This window comes from Physeter macrocephalus, chromosome 11, assembly GCF_002837175.3.
Source record: "Physeter macrocephalus isolate SW-GA chromosome 11, ASM283717v5, whole genome shotgun sequence".
Classification (NCBI taxonomy): domain Eukaryota; kingdom Metazoa; phylum Chordata; class Mammalia; order Artiodactyla; family Physeteridae; genus Physeter; species Physeter macrocephalus.
In genome coordinates, this window is record NC_041224.1 from 149,855,588 (window position 1) to 149,874,844 (window position 19,257).

General features: G+C 41.5%; 1 protein-coding gene across 4 annotated transcripts in view; it reads right to left on the bottom strand.

The window, feature by feature from the left end:
• The window catches only part of DCAF5 (DDB1 and CUL4 associated factor 5), an 81,467-nt gene that overhangs the window by 32,796 nt on the left and 29,414 nt on the right, over positions 1–19,257 (bottom strand). For 3 of the 4 annotated variants that reach the window (XM_055088558.1, XM_055088559.1, XM_028496075.2), the window contains exons 2-5: positions 16,511–16,654; positions 14,167–14,203; positions 13,101–13,240; positions 11,203–11,332 (exon numbers count right to left, since the gene is read on the bottom strand). In XM_055088558.1, coding sequence (XP_054944533.1) covers positions 11,203–11,332; positions 13,101–13,240; positions 14,167–14,203; positions 16,511–16,654 — 451 coding nt within the window. Of the gene's footprint in view, positions 1–11,202; positions 11,333–13,100; positions 13,241–14,166; positions 14,204–16,510; positions 16,675–19,257 lie in introns of all 4 variants that reach the window. The other variant, XM_055088560.1, reaches the window with a different exon arrangement.

The following is a 19,257-nucleotide window of genomic DNA, read 5'->3' on the forward strand; positions in this document are numbered from 1 at the left end:
TACCACCTTGCATAACTACAGTATGATATCAAAACAAGGAAATTTACAGTGGTACACTCTATAGAGCTTACTCAGATTTTGTCAGTTATACATGCACTCATTTGTGTGTGTGAGTGTGTGTGTGTGTGTGTGTGTGTGTGTGTGTGTAGCTCTGTGCCATTCTATCACTTGTATAACTTCATGTAACCACAATACTTACCTGTACCATCACCACAAGACTTCCTTGTGCTACCCTTTTATAGTCACATCCACCCCCTCTACCTCTAACCCTAACACTTGGCAATGACTAAATTAGTCATTCTCCATCTCTATAATTATATTATCCCATGAATGTTATATAAATGGAATCATGCAGTATGTATCCTTTTGAGACTGGCTGGCTTTTTCATGTAGTGTAATTCACTTAAGGTTTATCCAAATTGTTGCATGTATCAATAGTTCACTGTTTTTTTATTGCTGAGTAGTATTCTATGGCATAAAATGTACTACAGTTTTTTGTTTTTAAACTATTCACCCACTGAAAAACATATGGGTAGTTTCCAGCTTTTGGCTATTATGAATAAAGCAGCTATGAATGTTCATGTTCAAGTTTCTGTATGAAAGTAAGTTTTCCTCTCTCTTGGTTAAATGCCCAAGATTGCAACTGCTGGGCTTCCCTGGTGGCGCAGTGGTTGAGAGTCCACCTGCCGATGCAAGGGACACAGGTTTGTGCCCCAGTCCCGGAAGATCCCACAGGCCGCGGAGCAGCTGGGCCCGTGAGCCATGGCCGCTGGGCCTGCATGTCCGGAGCCTGTGCTCCGCAACAGGAGAGGCCACAACAGTGAGAGGCCGGCGTACCGCATAAAAAAAAATAAATAAAAAAATAAAAAAGATTGCAACTGCTAGGGAAGATAATAAGCTCATTTTTAATTTATAAAGGAACAACCAAAACATTTTCTAAAGTGGTTCGACTATTTAACATTCCCACCAGCAATGTATGACTGATCCAATTTCTCCACATCTTCACCAGCATTACTTGTATTTTATTTATTTATTTATTTATATTTATTTTTGGCTTCACTGGGTCTTTGTTGCTGCACGCGGGCTTTCTCTCGTTGTGGCAAGCGGGGGCTACTCTTCTTTGTGGTGTGCAGGCTTCTCATTGTGGTGTCTTCTCCTGTTGCGGAGCACGGGCTCTAGGCACGCGGGCTTCAGTAGTTGCAGCACGCAAGCTCAGTAGTTGTGGCTCACAGGCTCTAGAGTGCATGCTCGGTAGTTGTGGCGCATAGGCTTAGTTGCTCTGCGGCACGTGGGATCTTCCCGGACCGAACCCGCGTCCCCTGCATTGGCAGGCGGATTCTTTAACCACTGCGCCACCAGAGAAGTCCCATTACTTGTATTTTAAGAAGCTAAGCTAAGAAGTCAGTCAATGGGGACTTCCCTGGTGGTTCAGTGGCTAAGACTCCACACTCCCAAAGCAGGAGGCCTGGGTTCGATCCCTGGTCAGAGAACTAGATCGCACATGCCCCAACTAAGAGTTCGCATGCCGCGACTAAAGATCCCGTGTGCTGCCAACTAAAAGATCCTGCCTGGCACAACTAAAAGATCCCTCATGCCACAACTAAAAGATCCCTCATGCCACAACTAAAGATCCCACACACCGCAACTAAGACCCAGCACAGCCAAATAAATAAATAAATAAGTCAGTCAATGTATTTTACTTTATTTATTTTTGGGCTGCGCTGGGTCTTCGTTGCTGCACGTGGGCTTTCTCCAGCTGCGGCGAGCAGTGGCTACTCTTCATTGCGGTGCCTGGGCTTCCCACTGCAGTGGCTTCTCTTTGTTGTGGAGCACAGGCTCTAGGTGTGCAAGCTTCAGTAGTTGCAGCACACAGGCTCAGCAGTTGCGGCACGTGGGCCCTAGAATGTGCGGGCTTCAGTAGTTACAGCGTGCGGGCTCTAGGGCATGCAGGCTTCCCGTAGTTGTGGCATGCGGCCTCAGTAGTTGTGGCTCACGGGCTCTAGAGCCCAGGCTCAGTAGTTGTGGTGCACGGGCTTAATTAGTTGCTCTGCGGCATGTGGGATCTTCCTGGACCAGGGATCAAACCTGTGTACCCTGCATTGGCAGGTAGATTCTTAACCACTGCGCCACCAGGAAAGTCCAATCAATGTATTTTAAAACGAAAGACAAAACCAGATATTTCTGGCTTCCTTATGGATATACACAACACCATCTATGAAACATTTTTGTAACAACAACAACAAAAAAAATCAAACCTGAATCTGTTTGAGCCCCTAGATCTAATACCAATTTATGGAAAAAACTGGGAAAAGAGGCAACATGCTAAATGATGGTATAAAAATGCAATCAGTACAGCTGTCCCTTGGTATCCATGGGGGATGGGTTCCAGGACCCCCCATAGATACCAAAATCTGTAGATACAGATTCTGAGGATACAAAGGGCCGACTGTATAACCTAAAATGTGAGAAATTCCATAAAGTAAATAATCCAGTTCCTTTAACAAGTAAATTACAAGAGAAAAAAATGAAAGGTAGGAGTATCTATAGATTAAAAAAGACTTATAAGCCATGTCAACTAATTTCTTTGTACGGACCTTATTTAAATCCTGATTCATAAAAACCAATTGTAACATTCATGAGGCAGTTAAGGAAATGTAAACACTAAATATGCAATGGTATTAAGGAATTACTGTTAATTTTTTAGGTATGATAATAATATTGATTATGTTTTTTAAAAGAGTTATCTTTTTAAAAATAAATTTATTTATTTTTATTTTTGGCTGCATTGGGATTTCGTTGCTGCGCACGGGCTTTCTCTAGTTGCGGCGAGCCTAGGCTACTCTTTGTTGCGGTGCACGGGCTTCTCACTGCGGTGGCTTCTCTTGTTGCAGAACACAGGCTCTAGGCACGCAGGCTTCAGTAGCTGTGGCACGTGGGCTTAGTAGTTGTGGCTCGCAGGCTCTAGAGCGCAGGCTCAGTAGTTGTGGCACACGGGCTTAGTTTCTCCACGGCATGTGGGATCTTCCCGGACCAGGGCTCAAACCCACGTCCCCTGCATTGGCAGGCGGATTCTTAACCACTGCGCCACCCGGGAAGCCCAAGAATTATCTTTTCATGGAAAGTAATCTGGCAGTTCCTCAAAAAGTTTAACACAGGATTACCATATGATCCAGCAATTCCACTCTTAGGTATAGACCCAAAAGAACCGAAAACAGGTACTCAAACAAATACTTATTCATGAATCTTAAGAGCAGCACTATTCGTAATAGCCAAAAGGTGGAAATAACTCAAATGTCCATCAATGGGTGGATAAACAAAATGTGGTATATATATCCATACAACAGAAAATTATTCAGCCATAAAAAGGAATGAAGTACTGTACTGATACATGCTACAATGTGGATGAATCTCAAAAACATTCTAAGTAAAAAGCCAGACAAAAGGTTATATGATATATGAAATATCTGTAACAGGTTAATCCATAGATATAGAAAGCAGATTGGTGGTAGCCAGAAACTAGGGGAGAAGTATTCTGGGGAGTAACTGCTTAATGGGTATAGGTTTTATTTTGGAATGATAAAAATGCTTTGGAACTAGACAGAGGTGGTAGTTGCACGACACTGTGAATGTATTAAATGCCACTGAAGTTTTCAGTTTAAAATAGTTAATTTTATGTTATGTAAATTTTGTCTCAATTTTTAAAAAAGAGTATCTTTCAGAGATACATACTAAAGTATTTACAGAGGAAACGATATAACGCTACATGGAAATGGATCCAAAATAATTGGGAAGGGAGGTCACAGAGGAAGAATAAATGAAATAAGATTGTCAATGGGTTAATTGAAGCTGGGTGCTAGGTATAATGGAGTTTATTTTACAATTCTACATATATATATGTGTATGTGAATTTTTTAATATAAAAAGCTTTTTAAAAAGAAGAAAAAGTCAAGATTTGATTTTAAAATAAAGTATACTTGATTTAGGAATTTGATATCACCTCCTCCTGAATAACAAGAGTTGGGGAGAATTAAAGGGAGGATATGAACTGGAACATGCTTCCACAACTCCCATCCATTCACCAGGCATTCCCCAGATGCTCTGGTCTGAAGCTAAGTCTCTTGCTATAAAAAGGCACACTGGTGAGAATGAATGGACACAGGAAAGCTCTGGTCTAAAGCCCAAAGACCCTGGGTCCAAATGAACACAGCAGCAAATTCAACAGACCTCTGAATAATCACAGCTTCCACCTTGAAGGATAAGCAAAGTTGCCAGATCACCTGGGGTATGTATTAAAAAATGGCAGATTCACAGGTTCTGCCCCAGATCAACAGTTCAATCTTTGGGTCTGTGCTTCAGGAAGCAGCACCTTAACAACCTCCCCAGGTGATTCTGATGCCCTCTAAAGTTTGAGAATCACTGGGTTAGGATACTGGGGCCCTGGTATCTTCTAGTGGACAAAGCTGATTCTAGAGCTCCACCTTGTGGCCCAAAAGCCAGAAAGCAATTTTGCCAGAATCCTTGACTTCCATACATCACTAGTTGACAGGTGTCCAAAGCCCCCAGAAGAACCCTTACAACCTCCTCTAAGGATTTATTCCCTACAGATGACATTTCGATCCATGCCATTACACTCAGGGAGTTAATTGAAAACATTACAGAAAGCTAGCTTTGAGAATACATACTATTTTGGGATGAGTGTAACACTGTACTCATTCAATATTTACTGAGGGTCCCTAACATTCTAAGCACTGTGCTAGGCAATAGAGATTAAAAATAAATAAAACATGGCTCTGTCCTTAAAAATCCACAGAAAAACATGAGAATTAATAGTACAGATTAGGACAAGTGCTTCCTTCCTGAGAAGTAATTCCTGAGCACTGGAAGGAAATAACAGACATAATACTGGTCTGTCTGGAGATAAAACACAGTCACAGTAAAGATAATCAGTGATGGCAAAAGTGGTGACTGAGACATGCAACATGAATGCCACAGGCCATAAGCATTATACTTTACAGAGGCTCTAGATAGAGCGATCCCTTCTGCTAGAAGTGAGGGCGAGCTTCATTCATTCAGCATGTACTCTGTGCCAAAACTGGGCTAGATGCTGGGGACACAGCGAGTAAAGTGAGCTTTAGTGAGCTTTAAGAGTATGTAACAGGGAGACACAGCAAGGACGTCTGCACTGATGGGCTTCCATTTGATCTTGGACCTTGAAGGGTAACTAGGATTTGAATAGGAAAAGAAAAACCAAGAAAAAAGGAGAAATTCTCCTCTATGTGTGTTTGTATGCAGAGGAGGAGTTACAAGGGGAGAAGGGACACTGGTACCAGCGAAGGGGATGACTGCTTGCGTAACGAGTTTTTATTTCATCCAGTAAACTAGGTCATATATTCATTCCAAAAAAAAAAACATTTTCTTGGAGCATCCCACATAATTGGTTCTGGGGATATGGCCATGGACAAAGATAAAAAGCAGCCACTAAAGCTCCTGGGTAGGGGAATGGCAAAAGTGATGTTTAAGGACGTGCTATATGCCAGAAGCAAGAGGCAGGTTAAGAAGCCAGTGTAGTCAACACCTTATGGAAACAGTGATAAGGACCTGAAATAGGGCAGGGGCTTTAAGAACTGAAAATAGTGGCCAGGCACTAACACAGAGCAAGGCTGGTCATGGCAGAGGAAGGGAGAAACAGAAGAGTCAAATGGTACTCTAGGATTTTAGCCAGGATGAGTACAAGAGTGATGGCGACATTAATAAAAATACAGAACTTAAAGGTATACAGTTTTAGGGGAAAAAAACCAAGCTTTTATCACAGTCTTCAACAGATGGGACATTTGTCTGAGTATTGGATATATACATATAAACAGTAAAGATGGGTGAGTGGGAGAGGAGAGAGAGAAAGCAGAGTATAAATGCCTTTTCGGGCCTTTGAAGTTGAACACTTGGGCTCTATTTTCTCATAATAGTATGAGCAGCCCTCAAATGCAATGTGGCAGACATTGCCTAGCTGTTCAGAAGGCAAGGAGTTACACTTGATTTGGTCTCTACAGAAGTTGGATTGGCACAGGCCGAGAGAATATTTAGGCCCCAAAGCCAGGTGAGTTACTAAGAGCAATTCCTTTCTGAGAGCAGGAATTTGCACTCATTACCCATTATCAAATGTGTCACTTACACAACCCGTAAAAGCACCAGCTTATAAGGTAAGTCTTTACAGGAATTCCTGGCTTGCCCTAGTTTTATTATTGAGTGAGAAAGAACCACTCTCTTTATTATCCTTGTCAAAGCAAGACATTGTTACCTGTCACAGAACTAATGGTTCCTGACAAAAACTGACAAACTAAAGATACGAGAAGGGAGAGAGGTGGTGAGTGAACACACAGCTAAAACAGGCAATGAAAACGGTCAGACAAGGAGAGTAACAGCAGGGAAAACTTCACTTTTCCTGAACGCTTTGGATGTTCAAGGAGTTCAGTTTTGAAAACTGTTCAGAGGGCACTGCAATAGTCCAAGCAAGACGTCATAACTGGGATGTTGGTAGTGATAAAGGAGAGGATGGTTGTGAAAAGACATCGGCAGAAATAATCTAAAGGAAATAAACCAAACCTCACCCAAACTTGCAATGTATACTTGTATATGTGAAGTTTTCTCTTATCCAGTCACTTATACTCAAGTTCCCCAGTTATGGCCCCCTCATTTCCACTAAAATCCCCAAAGCAGACCCTCAAACTCCAATGACTACATGACAAGGGAAGTAACATAAATGAGAGAAGCATACCTGGATTAAGACATCAAGGAGTGGTGGAACCTGTAACACATCCCCCCAAAGGTTTAAAGAGGAACCCATGATTCAACTTCGGCTGACTGTTGCCATGTGAGAATAAAGGTCCAATGATAACAGATCTTTTGACTTTTTCAAGAGATGTTAGAAACTGTGATTTTTTTTCTGTGTAATTTTCTAAACACTATTACATCATGTAGGCCAAGGAAAATATCTCCGTGGGTTGAATATGACCTATGGGCAACTAGTTTACAGCCTCTATTCTAAAGCTTTACAAAAGAAAAATTAAGAGCATGTGCGCGTTTCCAGGATTAGGAGAGCAAGAAACATGGGAAGTCAGCATGAAGACTGGGGCTGGGCCAGAAGACAGTGAAAAGGGAGGCAGAAAGTCTAAAGGCCTCAGATTCTAGAGTTGGATAGGCCTGTATTAAAAAAATTTGAGAGGAATTCTGACAAAGTTTTATTTCAAGGAGATATAGATGAAAGAAAACTAGAACATACAGGGGAGGATATAATACACAGATATGCATGTTATTTCACCTCTCTGTACCTTGACTTCCGTATCATTAAAATAGGAATAACAGAATCTATTTCATAAGGTTGTCATAGGATTAAATAAGGAATTATTCATATAACTGTCATTATCCCCAGCATGTAATGCTTAATAAATGTTAGCTATTATTTATTATTATGAGGCACTGAGAGGTGAAGTAACATGCTCAAGATCACATGGCTATTAAAGTATACTGCCTGGCTCTGTACTCAGGATGTACTTCAGATCCTACACTCTAAACCATCACGCTCTTCTGCCTCCCTTTACAATCCGTACAATAGGAAGTCAGATCAGATGATAACTGAAGTCCCTTCTAGACCTGACACTTTATTCTACCAGCCAGCCCTCTAGTCAGCTTATTTCAGGGCAGTAGTAGGACAAACATGAACCTGTTCACACTCCTATGGGCTACCTGCTAAAGTGGAGAGATACAGCTTAGGCTTGGGGTAGGGCAGGGAAACCATTCCAGCGTGGAACCACCCATAAGGTAAGCTAGGAAGGGAAAGATATTCAATGTGAGCCCCCCTTATTGTTCCACGGAGATATATTTGTTTCTAGGAAGCCAGTGGGCCACTTGAATAGGCCCAGAATTCACACATGTGCCCAAGCTACTACAAGCTGGAAGTTACTTAGAAGCCTGCTAAGGAACCACAACAGGCTCTAAATCAAGAATCTTTAGAACACTGAGCGACTCATCCTCTTGGGGTTCAAGGGTCTCTATGAGAACCTGGTAAAAGCTCTCCTTGTCCCTAGAAAAAAATGCCACGTGTGCTCACTCAGATACACAAGCACACATGATTTTACCTGCAATTATAAGGGGTTCACAAATTCCCTAAAAGCTTTCCCTAGACTTTAAGTATCCCTGAAACAGATCATCTCTCCTGTTCCAGGCTTGTCCTCCCAGGCAATTCAGAACTGTCCCAAGATCTGGGTTGGGGTTTCTAGGCAGCTGTGTTTAGGAGACAAATCATCCATTGCAACTCAGCTTAATTAATCCTGCATGGAAAAGACAAAGGGCCGTCTCTTTCTCCCCACACCAACTTGCACTGAGAAGATTCAAACAGAAAAGATCTGCAGTTTAATCCCCAAACACTACTGGATGTGAAGAAAAGGACCTCAAGAATATTTCATACCCTTTTTCTGCCTCATATCCATAAAACCTTAGAAAAGTTGAAAGAAACAGGTAAAAACATCCTAGTCTCCACAGCACTGTGCTCCTCCTTTTATTCCAAAAAAGGAATCAGTCAAGATTGCCAATTAGCTTTACTAGATGACTTTTCTCCCACATGGGCTTTGAAAACCATAGGTTACCAAAGAAACCACATAACCTCACCGATAAATGAAGAAGTAATCAAAACAAGAAGATATTTTTCCCCCATAAGACTTGCAACAGTTTAAGTGTTCATGACGGTCTGGAGATGCATGTAGTCTCATGCACAGTTGGTAGGTTTGTAAATCAGTGCAGCCTTTTGTGGTCGTGGGAAAATTTGACAATTTTTATAAAAAATGTAAAAAAGGGGCTTCCCTGGTGGTGCAGTGGTTGAGAGACCGCCTGCCGATGCAGGGGACACAGGTTCGTGCCCCGGTCCAGGAAGATCCCACATGCCGCGGAGTGGCTAGGCCCATGAGCCATGGCTGCTGAGCCTGCACGTCTGGAGCCTGTGCTCCGCAACGGGAGACGCCACAACAGTGAGAGGCCCACGTACCGCAAAAAAAAAAAAAAAGTAAAAACGTATACTCTTTGTTTGATGCAGCAATTACCTAGATATTTTTGCAAAGGTAGGCCAAGATAGATGTGTGATCAGGGTCAGTGAAGCATAGTTTATAATGGCCCAAACAGGAAACAAGAAGTCTGGTTGTTGGGTCCATCATATGAATGGAATACCATGTAGCCGTTAACAGAATGTGCTAGATTTGCAAGCGCTTATATGAAAAAAGCTCCAAGACATATTATTAATTGAAAAAAGAAGCTGAGCACAGTGGTATTATTATGTGGTTCCTTTAGTCTAAATTCTTTTAAGGATATATATTCTTTATGTGAGTTACATGCATTAAGTTATGTTCTGGACAGATACATAAGAAACTGTTCACTGTAGTTACCTTTGGAGATAGTGACTAGAGACCAGGAAAGAGAAGTACTGTATTGATGTAAAACATTTAAAAAACATACAAGCAACAGAATCTTGAGATGGGATTTTCTTTTTCTATCTTTTTTTTCTTTTCATTACACTTTTCTGGATATAGACCTTAAATCTAATAAATGTTACTATAAAAGTAAAGCAGAAATCTCACTTAGAATTTTTTTAAAAGAAAGAAGGCATGTTTAGTGAGGAGACAAGTAGAAAGGGGAGGAGGGCCCAAATATAATGCACAGTAGGAAGTTGGTAGAGGAAAATCGGGAGAAGCATTAACGTTCAACCCCCCTCTTCTCTCAAGACACTGCTGACATCATCAACTACTCAAGCTTTCCACTGGGGATGAATAGCTCAGGGCTCACTCCAGTTGCCAGCTATTCATTCTCAGTATGGGAGATAGCAGGTTGGGAGAAAGCTGGCATCTTTAGTCCAAATTCTGCCTTTTGTGATAAGGACAAGGCAGAACAGTTGTTCCTGAAGAGCCCAAAGTTGCAGAGGAGGCTAGAGCCGAACACAGGAGATTGTCTTCCCGGCAGAGAACAAGCCTCCCTCAGCACACAGTGTAAAGGCACAATAGGGGTCCTGCTACTACATGCATTTCAGCCACATGGAAAAGGAAGAGCCAGGTGCATAGGCAACAGAGAGCAGGAGAAATCTCTGCTGCCCTATGGAGCCTCAGGGAGCCCTGCTCAACACCAGGGATCCCCTTCTGGGCTGCACAGATCTGCCATAGATCCAACCTCATCAGACTGCCCCATGGAGAGAATTAGCTAGAACTAAAAATCACCAAGGAAGATAATCCTCTGTACTCAATTGCCCCTTTCATCCGAGGCCCATGAAATAAGTCATAACCTCACTTACTTTCCATGATACTCTTCTGCAATAGGACCTTAAAGTGGGAAGTTACCTCCATGTAGAATTTTCAGAGGAGCTAGCAATGCATGCAAATCTTTCATAAAGCAAGGTTTGGCTTCATGTACAGATGCCATAAAAGGTCATCTCTCCCCCATGGGATTTAAGGAACATGAAAGAGGCTCCTACTTGCCCCATCCACATATTTCTCTTAATGATGTCTGAAATTCCCCCATTAGTGATTCGGACCATCAGCTCAGAATTGTCCTAAGTGTACTCTTTAATAATGCAAACAGAAGGGGAACACATTAGGTCCCTAACACTGTAGTGCAGTGGCTCTTAACCTTTATTGTTGTAGTCACTGGTCCTTTCGTGAAACTGAAAAAAACTAAACTCCCTTCTCAGAAAAACATACTTAGATGAATACACAATATAATTTCCATGCAGTTTCGGGGTTCACAGTCTTCCTGAAGCTCATATCCCCTTCAGCCCGGGGTTAAGAATCCCCAGTTCAGGGGCAATGCGTTTAACAAATCACCATCACTCCTCCAGAAGACCTCCCATGCATTTGGGGAACCCTGGACCTAAGATAGAAGGTAGTGCTGAAGAGAGCTCTGCCATTGCAAAGTTTGCCTAGAACTGATCCTGTCTAGAGTCCAGATTACAATTTATGATTCCTCCTTAGCAAGGAGTGTGGATATCTCACACTGCCTGCCCCCTGGAAATAAGGTCCCCCTGGCTTCAGAGACACTGGGATATGTTAGGAGATGTCCAACTGAGATCAACTGCCAACCAGGTAGGTTCTCAAGACCGTTGCTGACTGATGACATTACCTGAGAGTTGAGTCAGGGGAAAGCTTTAACAACTTCTGAATAAAGGGGGCTCACCTCTGAGGTTTTCGAATATCCCAGAGTCCCACTCCTTCCTTTGAATTGGCTGTGGCCAATAACCTGGGCTCCACAGGGTTGAACATGACACTGTGAAAGGCTGATGGGTAGTTGGCCAGGCAGAAGGGCTCTGTGAAGAGAGAAATTCTGATCAGTCCACTTCAGGCACTCCTGGGCCTGTGGCAGGCAGACAAGCAGGAATGTGAAAGCAAGAGCAGCACAGCCGTTAACAATCACCCCAGTGGGCTGGAAGCCAGTGTAGCATATCATTCCAGTAGCCACGCTTATTCACAAGGTCCCCACAAGTCCTGGCACACACCTTCTGCACCAGGAAGTCTGCAAACAGCAACTTAAACATATATACACAAATTTTAAGCTATAATGCCGAGAAATAAACATAGTACCTATTCAGATCCTGTAACAAAACAGAAATGGTCACTGTAAATGGGAAGTTAAGCTGTTTTACAGTAAGTAAAACTGAATTCCTCATGAGCTAAAAAAATTCAGTCAATTACTGGTAGGATTATTATACCTTAATCCAAATTTACTAGCTTTAGAAATTGAAAGTTTTAAAATTACACAAAGATTTAATGAAGACAAAATAAAACAACAGTGCAGTTTTTCCTTCTGGTAATATTGCTCCCTAAATTGAAAAGAAAATAGCCTCAGTCTAGAATTTTAAGATTTCATTTCACCTAGTACTTGAACTTCTCTTGCATCCAGCCAGTTTCTAATCAACTTCACCTAGAAACCCTGCAGCCTCTTGCATATACTAGCTGGCTCCAGGTGAGGAAGGAATCACTTTGCTGCCTGGGGGGACATACTACTATGGAAGTAGTTTAGAAGCAATAGACAGAAAGCACTCCTCAGTCTACGATTTCCATATGTGATACTTCACAGGCCTCTGGGCACAGGGAGTGCTCAATAATCTCAGCCACGAGGCAGTTCAGACAAAGGAGAAGTTCACGTACCAAGCAAACCATTTCACTCAACCATAGCTGTTGCTTTTGGCTACCATACCTGCCTGACTCTGAGAACAAACTTCTCTTATAGCCTGAACCTCAGTAATGAGCACAGACCAGCATGTTAAACGCTCAAAATATAGAAGAATAAAAAGACTCAGAGCCTGCCAGACAAGGTATGCAAGATAGTAACCCTATATACATAGGTATGATCATGACAAAGCTGCACCAAGAGTGGGGCTGGGGGTGGCACTGAGGGTATGCTGGAGGAAAGAGCCTTTGAAGAAAGAGTGACAGAAGTCTCTCTGCAGGAAATGAGCTGAAAAGATGCATTTCCTGAAGAACTTCAGAGAAATTCAACAAGACAAATTCTTCATTTTACATTTCAGAGACCCAAAGAACACATTTGGAAGAGGAACTCACCCAGACAATCCCCCTTAAATAGAGGGTATCTGCTATCATTTTAAGTTCCTACGCACAGTGAAGGTGAGGTTCTGTGGTTCTTTCAGCAAAATAACAACCCTGGATCTAGGATTAACAAAGTGCACAACACCCCCATTCTCTGTAAATAACCGAGAATATGTGCATGTCAGCACCATGCACAAAGCTGGCCCTTGGTGGCTACTCTCCACAAATGAGGCACCACATGTTCTGCTCCTTGGGGCTACTACACAGCAAGATACTGTGGTGTTTACTCCAGGTGCAAAGGTCTGTGGAGATTCACAAGTGACTGGAGGAGGATTGGCAAAGGTGCCTCACTTCTGACTACTCAGGGCTAAGGTGGGACCTCCAGAGACACATTTATGTCCCTATGTGAGTTTCCATTCCCTTTATAGCACTTCTACCCAGGCTACTCAAGTCATAGACCGGATCTGCTATGAACCTGACATCAAACTCTTCAACACAATCCAATCACCTTTTGCACAGTGACCCTACCTCCATGGGGAGATTCCCGGATGTCCCAGATGAGAACCCGGCCATCATCTGAGGAGCTGGCAAAAATGTTGTCATTCACTGGGCTCACTGACAAGCCATACACCGCATCTTCATGAGCAAACACATCTAAGGTCTCACTGCTGAGAGACAGAGAGCAGAGAGAGGCACACAGGCACACACATACACACAAAAGTAGTGCAGAGTTAAAGCCCTCTAGTTCCTAGAATGGAGTTCTCTTTCATTTCCAGGAGAAAGTCAACCTAGCTAAATCCAAAGGATATTACACTTACTAAAAAGTAGGTATTCAACTTCCAGGTTAAAAAAAAAAGTATTACTAAAGAGATAAGATTTCACGACAAGTTTGTTTTTTGCACTAAATAAGCATATTTAAAGGTGACTCAAGGGAATTCCCTAGAGGTCCGGTGGTTAGGGCTCAGCGCTTTTCACTGCTGGAGCCCGGGTTCAATCCCTGTTGGGGGAACTAACATCCCCACCCCCAGAAAAGTGACTCAACTGATGAGTTTCATGTTTTCACTTACTACAGAATGCATCTGCTTGTGTACAGTCTTGGGGGTGGTGCTGGATTTCCAAAAAGTGAGGGAAAGCTTTAAAGCAGCCCTGATGCCAGCAGGGGTAGAAGAGGGATTCCTGGCAGTCTGGCATGGTGAGTAAAAGCATGGCTCCAAAGCCAGGCTGCCTACGTTCAGATCCTAACATCACTTGACCTTAAGTTACCTAATATCTCTATGCCTCAGTTTCCTAATTGAGATCATAATAGTATTGCCTCATAAAATTATTGTGAGGGTTAAATATTATGTTTCTTTCCCTCCCAACCTCTCCCTTTAAATTTTTACCTGAAAACTATAATTTTATATCAACTTTGTAAATCTTTTTTAAATCAAAATTTTATTTCAAAACTATTACAGAAACCCTTTTTCAGCAAAGGACAGTTGATTTCATGTTATTTTCTTCAAAAAACAAGAACTATTTCGGTCTAAAGAGATACCTGCCTTTCTTCATAAGAAAGATAGAGTTAATTACCTTCACATACCAACAATCTATTTACCTTTCAACATCATGGAGGATAACTTGCTCATCATTTCCTGCAAGGGAAAAAGCAGACATTTGGTAATTCCTGCAAAGTGATCCTGTTCATATTACAATTCAGTATTTTAAAGATTTCAGGAAAAACAAATGAACAAAGTCAATGTTAATATTTACAAATTAGGAGTGTTAATTAGAAAAAGGTTTATAAAAATAATGAAGGATAGGATATTCTTATAGAGAATTTGAAAAAGCGTAATAGCATGTAGATATAACATAATAACAGTTTCCAAAATGCATTATCCAGTGGATGATTAAAAAAACAAAAAACTGTGGCTATTCAAGAAAAGAATAGATGATCATGGGCAAATCGATCCATTCATCGAAGCTAGCTTTTTTTTTTTTTTTAAAACAAAACATTCATTAACTGTGAGACCTGGAAAAATATCTGTAACTTTTCTATGTCTCAGCAAAATACGAATAACAATTGTATCTACTTCAGAGTTATCGTGAAGACAAGAATATGAAAGCATTTGGAGGAGGACTAAGCCCCCAACAAACGTTTGCTACTATTCATACCCTCATCATCTTTTATAGCATTAAAATCTAATGATAGTGTGATCCTAAATAATGGGAAAGTTTTTATCCACAACTTTTTTCTCTTGCATTTCTCAAGGAATCTAAAAATACTGCATCCATGATATGTGTAGTCCTGCCTTCAAATGGTTTATATAGCCAAAAAATAAAAATCCCAAAATGAAGACAGTAAAAAAATTTCCCACTCTATGCTAAAAGCATAAGCAGTAGAGATGTGGCCAGGTCATCTTAAAGTCCTCACTGTAACTCTATTGTGGGTTCATACCAAGTAAATCAAACCCATACTAATGCCTTTTAGGTAACAGGCACAGTATGAGGCGCTCAGGATATGAGAGGAATGAATAAGACTGAGGAATTCACAGTCCACCTGCACAAACAACTAACAGTGACAAGACGGGTTATCTTATTGTAGCGATATGCTCTACAATGGGGACACAGATAAATAAGCAATTGTGTCCTTTATGAGCAGGGTGAAAGTACATGGCACAAAGGGGGAATATTTTTATGGGGAAGGAGACACTTGAATAGAAACTCAAATAACTCAAAACTCTTACCGATGGAAGACTTATGGGAATTGGTGGGGTCTGGACAATTAATCATGGCCTATGGAGGAACAGTATGGGCACTTAAGATGACAAGTGATTTAGTGAACTAGAGCACAAGATCCAAGGGAGGAAGATGAGGCCAGATAGGTAGACTGGATTTAGGCTTTAATCTGTGGATGGACATGTAGGGTCAAAGGTCCACATGGCTGAAGAAAACTCGTATAAGCAATGAATAAGAAGAGTTAGATACCGGTAGCAGAAATCACAGCAGGACACTGCAGTAGTCCAGGCCAAAGATGAGGACCTGAATCAGAACAGTGGGTATAGCAAGAGATCAGAAACTAAAGGATGGATATGAGGCTTTCAAAATAGATCTGACAGTGTAGTTGGTGACTCACAAGATGTGAAAATGAAAGGAAGGCAGGTCTGAGGCTGACTCTGAGATTTCTATTAGACTGAACCACATGAAATTGTCATTTTTGTAAGCTGAAAATGCTCCAATATCAGCAGTTTCTTAAAAGTTAAACCTAACAACTTACATAATTAGTTGAATGGTGATAATCACCAAGAAAGGGAAACCACAAACAAGAGGAAATATTTGTGCAGGGGAGAAGGACTAATAATCTTAGTTTTAGATCTGCTGGATTTAAATTACTTTTGGAAAACAAAGGTAGATATTCAGCGGGGAAATCTGCAGTGCAGAAGAGAGGTCAGGGCTAGAAATGTAGTGGTCAGAAAGGAGTGTGACTGGTGGACGCCATCATCAAGAGGCTGGCTTGAGCAAAAGCCATTCCAGTTATACCCCAACACAACGTTTTTTCAAACAGGAGCCACCCATGGGTCATAACACCAATTTGAGTCACAACCTTTAAAATCTCTAAAAACAAAACAGAATAGAATAGAAAAAAAAAAAAATCAGAGTGTACCACACATACTAAGGTTAAGTACTCTTTCTAACATGTTTCTGTGTACCAGACTGCAATGTGAAAAGTTTTCTACCAAAAAAGAAAGAGAGAAAGAACAAGAGCAAAGGAGAGAAAGGACAGACAGACAATAGTCTTAATATGTGTCTAAACTGCTGTAATGAAGAGAAGACAAGCTATGGGAAACCAGTAATTCCACAACTCAATGAGATAAAGGAAGGAAAATTAAGGAATAATTTTAGCACTCCTTTATCTGAAATCCCAGCCACAATTTCCCAAGGGGAAATCTCCTTCTCCTCACCTCCAGAGAATACTTTGGTGTTCCCACTGTTGAAAGCCAGGCAAAAAATGTTGGAATGATGCTCTCCTTTCAGTTGTATGGGCTTAACTCTGGAGTGGATAGCTTGTTCCATGTGCCATAGTAGAACCCGGCGATCATCTCCTCCTTGAGAGGCGAGTAAAAATCTAGAGTTAAAAGAGCTGACATTTCAAGGCTGACATTTGGTTTTGCCAGCCTGAATCCCATACTTTCCAAAACTGCATCTCCCCAACTCTGTGAGATTCTGATGGGACATATAAACCCAGAACTCTATCCCCTTAACCATCAGTAGACACATGCCCTCTAAGCCACTCACTTTTCCCCAGAAATTACATCTTGAACAGATACAGAGAAATTTCTGAATTTCCAGAGACCCGGTTGTTTAAATATTTCTTCATTTGCTACCTAAAATCCTTCCACTAATGTCCCCCCACCTTTTTTTTGTCTAACAGAACCTGAGTTGGTTTCTACTGCCTGCAATCAAAGAACTCTAAACATGCTAGTATTTATAGCATAATAGTTTCCAAGGCACTCTCCTTGATGTGATCTCACTGACTATGGGACACCAGACAAATGACAACTGAGGAGGAATTGCCTGTCACAGTAGTAGGATCAAGACAGAACTTGGCTCTTATGAAGCTCAGTCCAGCTCTTTCCTCTGCATAATTCTCAATAGTCTGAGTTGAATGAGCAATATTATACTGCATGAGCCAGCTCCTGGAGAATGAGAAGATACATGTTCTACATATTCTTTGTATTTGCAAATGCATTATACACGTCTGGATGGATGAACAATGGACTGTAAACAGTGGTTACTACTTCCAGGGAATAGGATTAAAAGAGAGGTAGAGGACAGATTAAGAGGGTTTTTACTTTTACTTTATAGATTTGGCACTGCTTGACTCTTTTTTCTTTTTTAAATTTTATTTATTTATTTATTTATTTTTGGCTGTGTTGGGTCTTCATTGCTGCACGCAGGCTTTCTCTAGTTGCGGCGAGCGGGTCTACTCTTCGTTGTGGTGTGCGGGCTTCTCATTGCAGTGGCTTCTCTCATTGTGGAGCACAGGCTCTAGGCGTGCGGGCTTCAGTAGATGCGGCACGCGGGCTCAGCAGTTGTGGCTCACGGGCTCTAGAGCACAGGCTCAGTAGTTGTGGCACACGAGCTTAGTTGCTCCGTGGCATGTGGGATCTTCCCGGGCCAGGGATAGAACCCGTGTCCCCTGCATTGTCAGGCGGATTCTCAACCACTGTGCCACCGAGGAAGCCCTGCTTGACTCTTTACAACAAACCTATATTATATTCCGGATAAAAATTTATTTAAATTTTATTTATTTATTTATTTATTTTTGGCTGTGTTGGGTCTTCATTGCTGCACGCAGGCTTTCTCTAGTTGCGGCGAGCGGGTCTACTCTTCGTTGTGGTGTGCGGGCTTCTCATTGCAGTGGCTTCTCTCATTGTGGAGCACAGGCTCTAGGCGTGCGGGCTTCAGTAGATGCGGCACGCGGGCTCAGCAGTTGTGGCTCACGGGCTCTAGAGCACAGGCTCAGTAGTTGTGGCACACGAGCTTAGTTGCTCCGTGGCATGTGGGATCTTCCCGGGCCAGGGATAGAACCCGTGTCCCCTGCATTGTCAGGCGGATTCTCAACCACTGTGCCACCGAGGAAGCCCTGCTTGACTCTTTACAACAAACCTATATTATATTCCGGATAAAAATTTAACTTACAACAGGAGCAAACATGGGCAGCAAGCCATAGTAAGCTCTATAATACCTCTGCCTCTCCTCCTCCATTCAATATAATAGCCACAAATTATATCACATCCATAACAAGGCCATACTATGCAACCACTCAATCAGTAGATCTGTAAGAACTAACTCAGAAAGATGACCAAAGGTCTTTGTTAGGGGAAAAAATGAGGTGTAAAACAGTACGCATACCAACATCCATTTGTGTAAAACAAATTTTTAAAAAGCTCCAATACAGCAGGAACCTTGTCAGTTTTGTTCACTGCAAAATTCCCAGCACCTAAATGAATGTCCCAAAGAGTAGACATTGAATGAATATGCTTATGTTTGCATATCTATGCTTGTATTTGCATATCTAGATGACTACAAAAGAAGTTTTTAGTGGACACCACCTCTAGGCTAGAATTGTTTGGAGACTTTACATTGTGGTAAAATATATATAGCAGAAAACACACCATTTTAACCATTTATAAGCATACAATTCAGTGGCGTTAAGTATATTTACAGTGTTGTACAACCATCACCATTATCCATCTCCAGAACTTTTACATCATCCCAAACTGAAACTCTGTACCCAATAAACAATAACTCTCCCCAGTGCTCAGTAACCACCATTCTACTTTCTGCCTCTATGAATCTGATTACTCTAGGTACTCCCATATAAGTGGAATCATACATTTGTCCTTTTGTGTCTGGCTTATTCACTTAGCATAATGTCTTCAAGGTTCATCCATATTGTAGCACATATCAGAATTTCATTCTTTGTAAGGCTGAGTAATATTTCATTACACACATACCGTTATTTTTTTTAGTCCATTCATCCATCTATGGACATTTAGGTTGTTTCCATCTTTTGGCTATTGTGAATAACGTTGCTAAGAGCATATGGATGTACAAATATCTGTTCAAGTCCCTACTTTCAGTTCCTTTGGGTATATACCATTGGAAAATTTTATGTTTTAATTTTTACTTTATACCTTGCTTT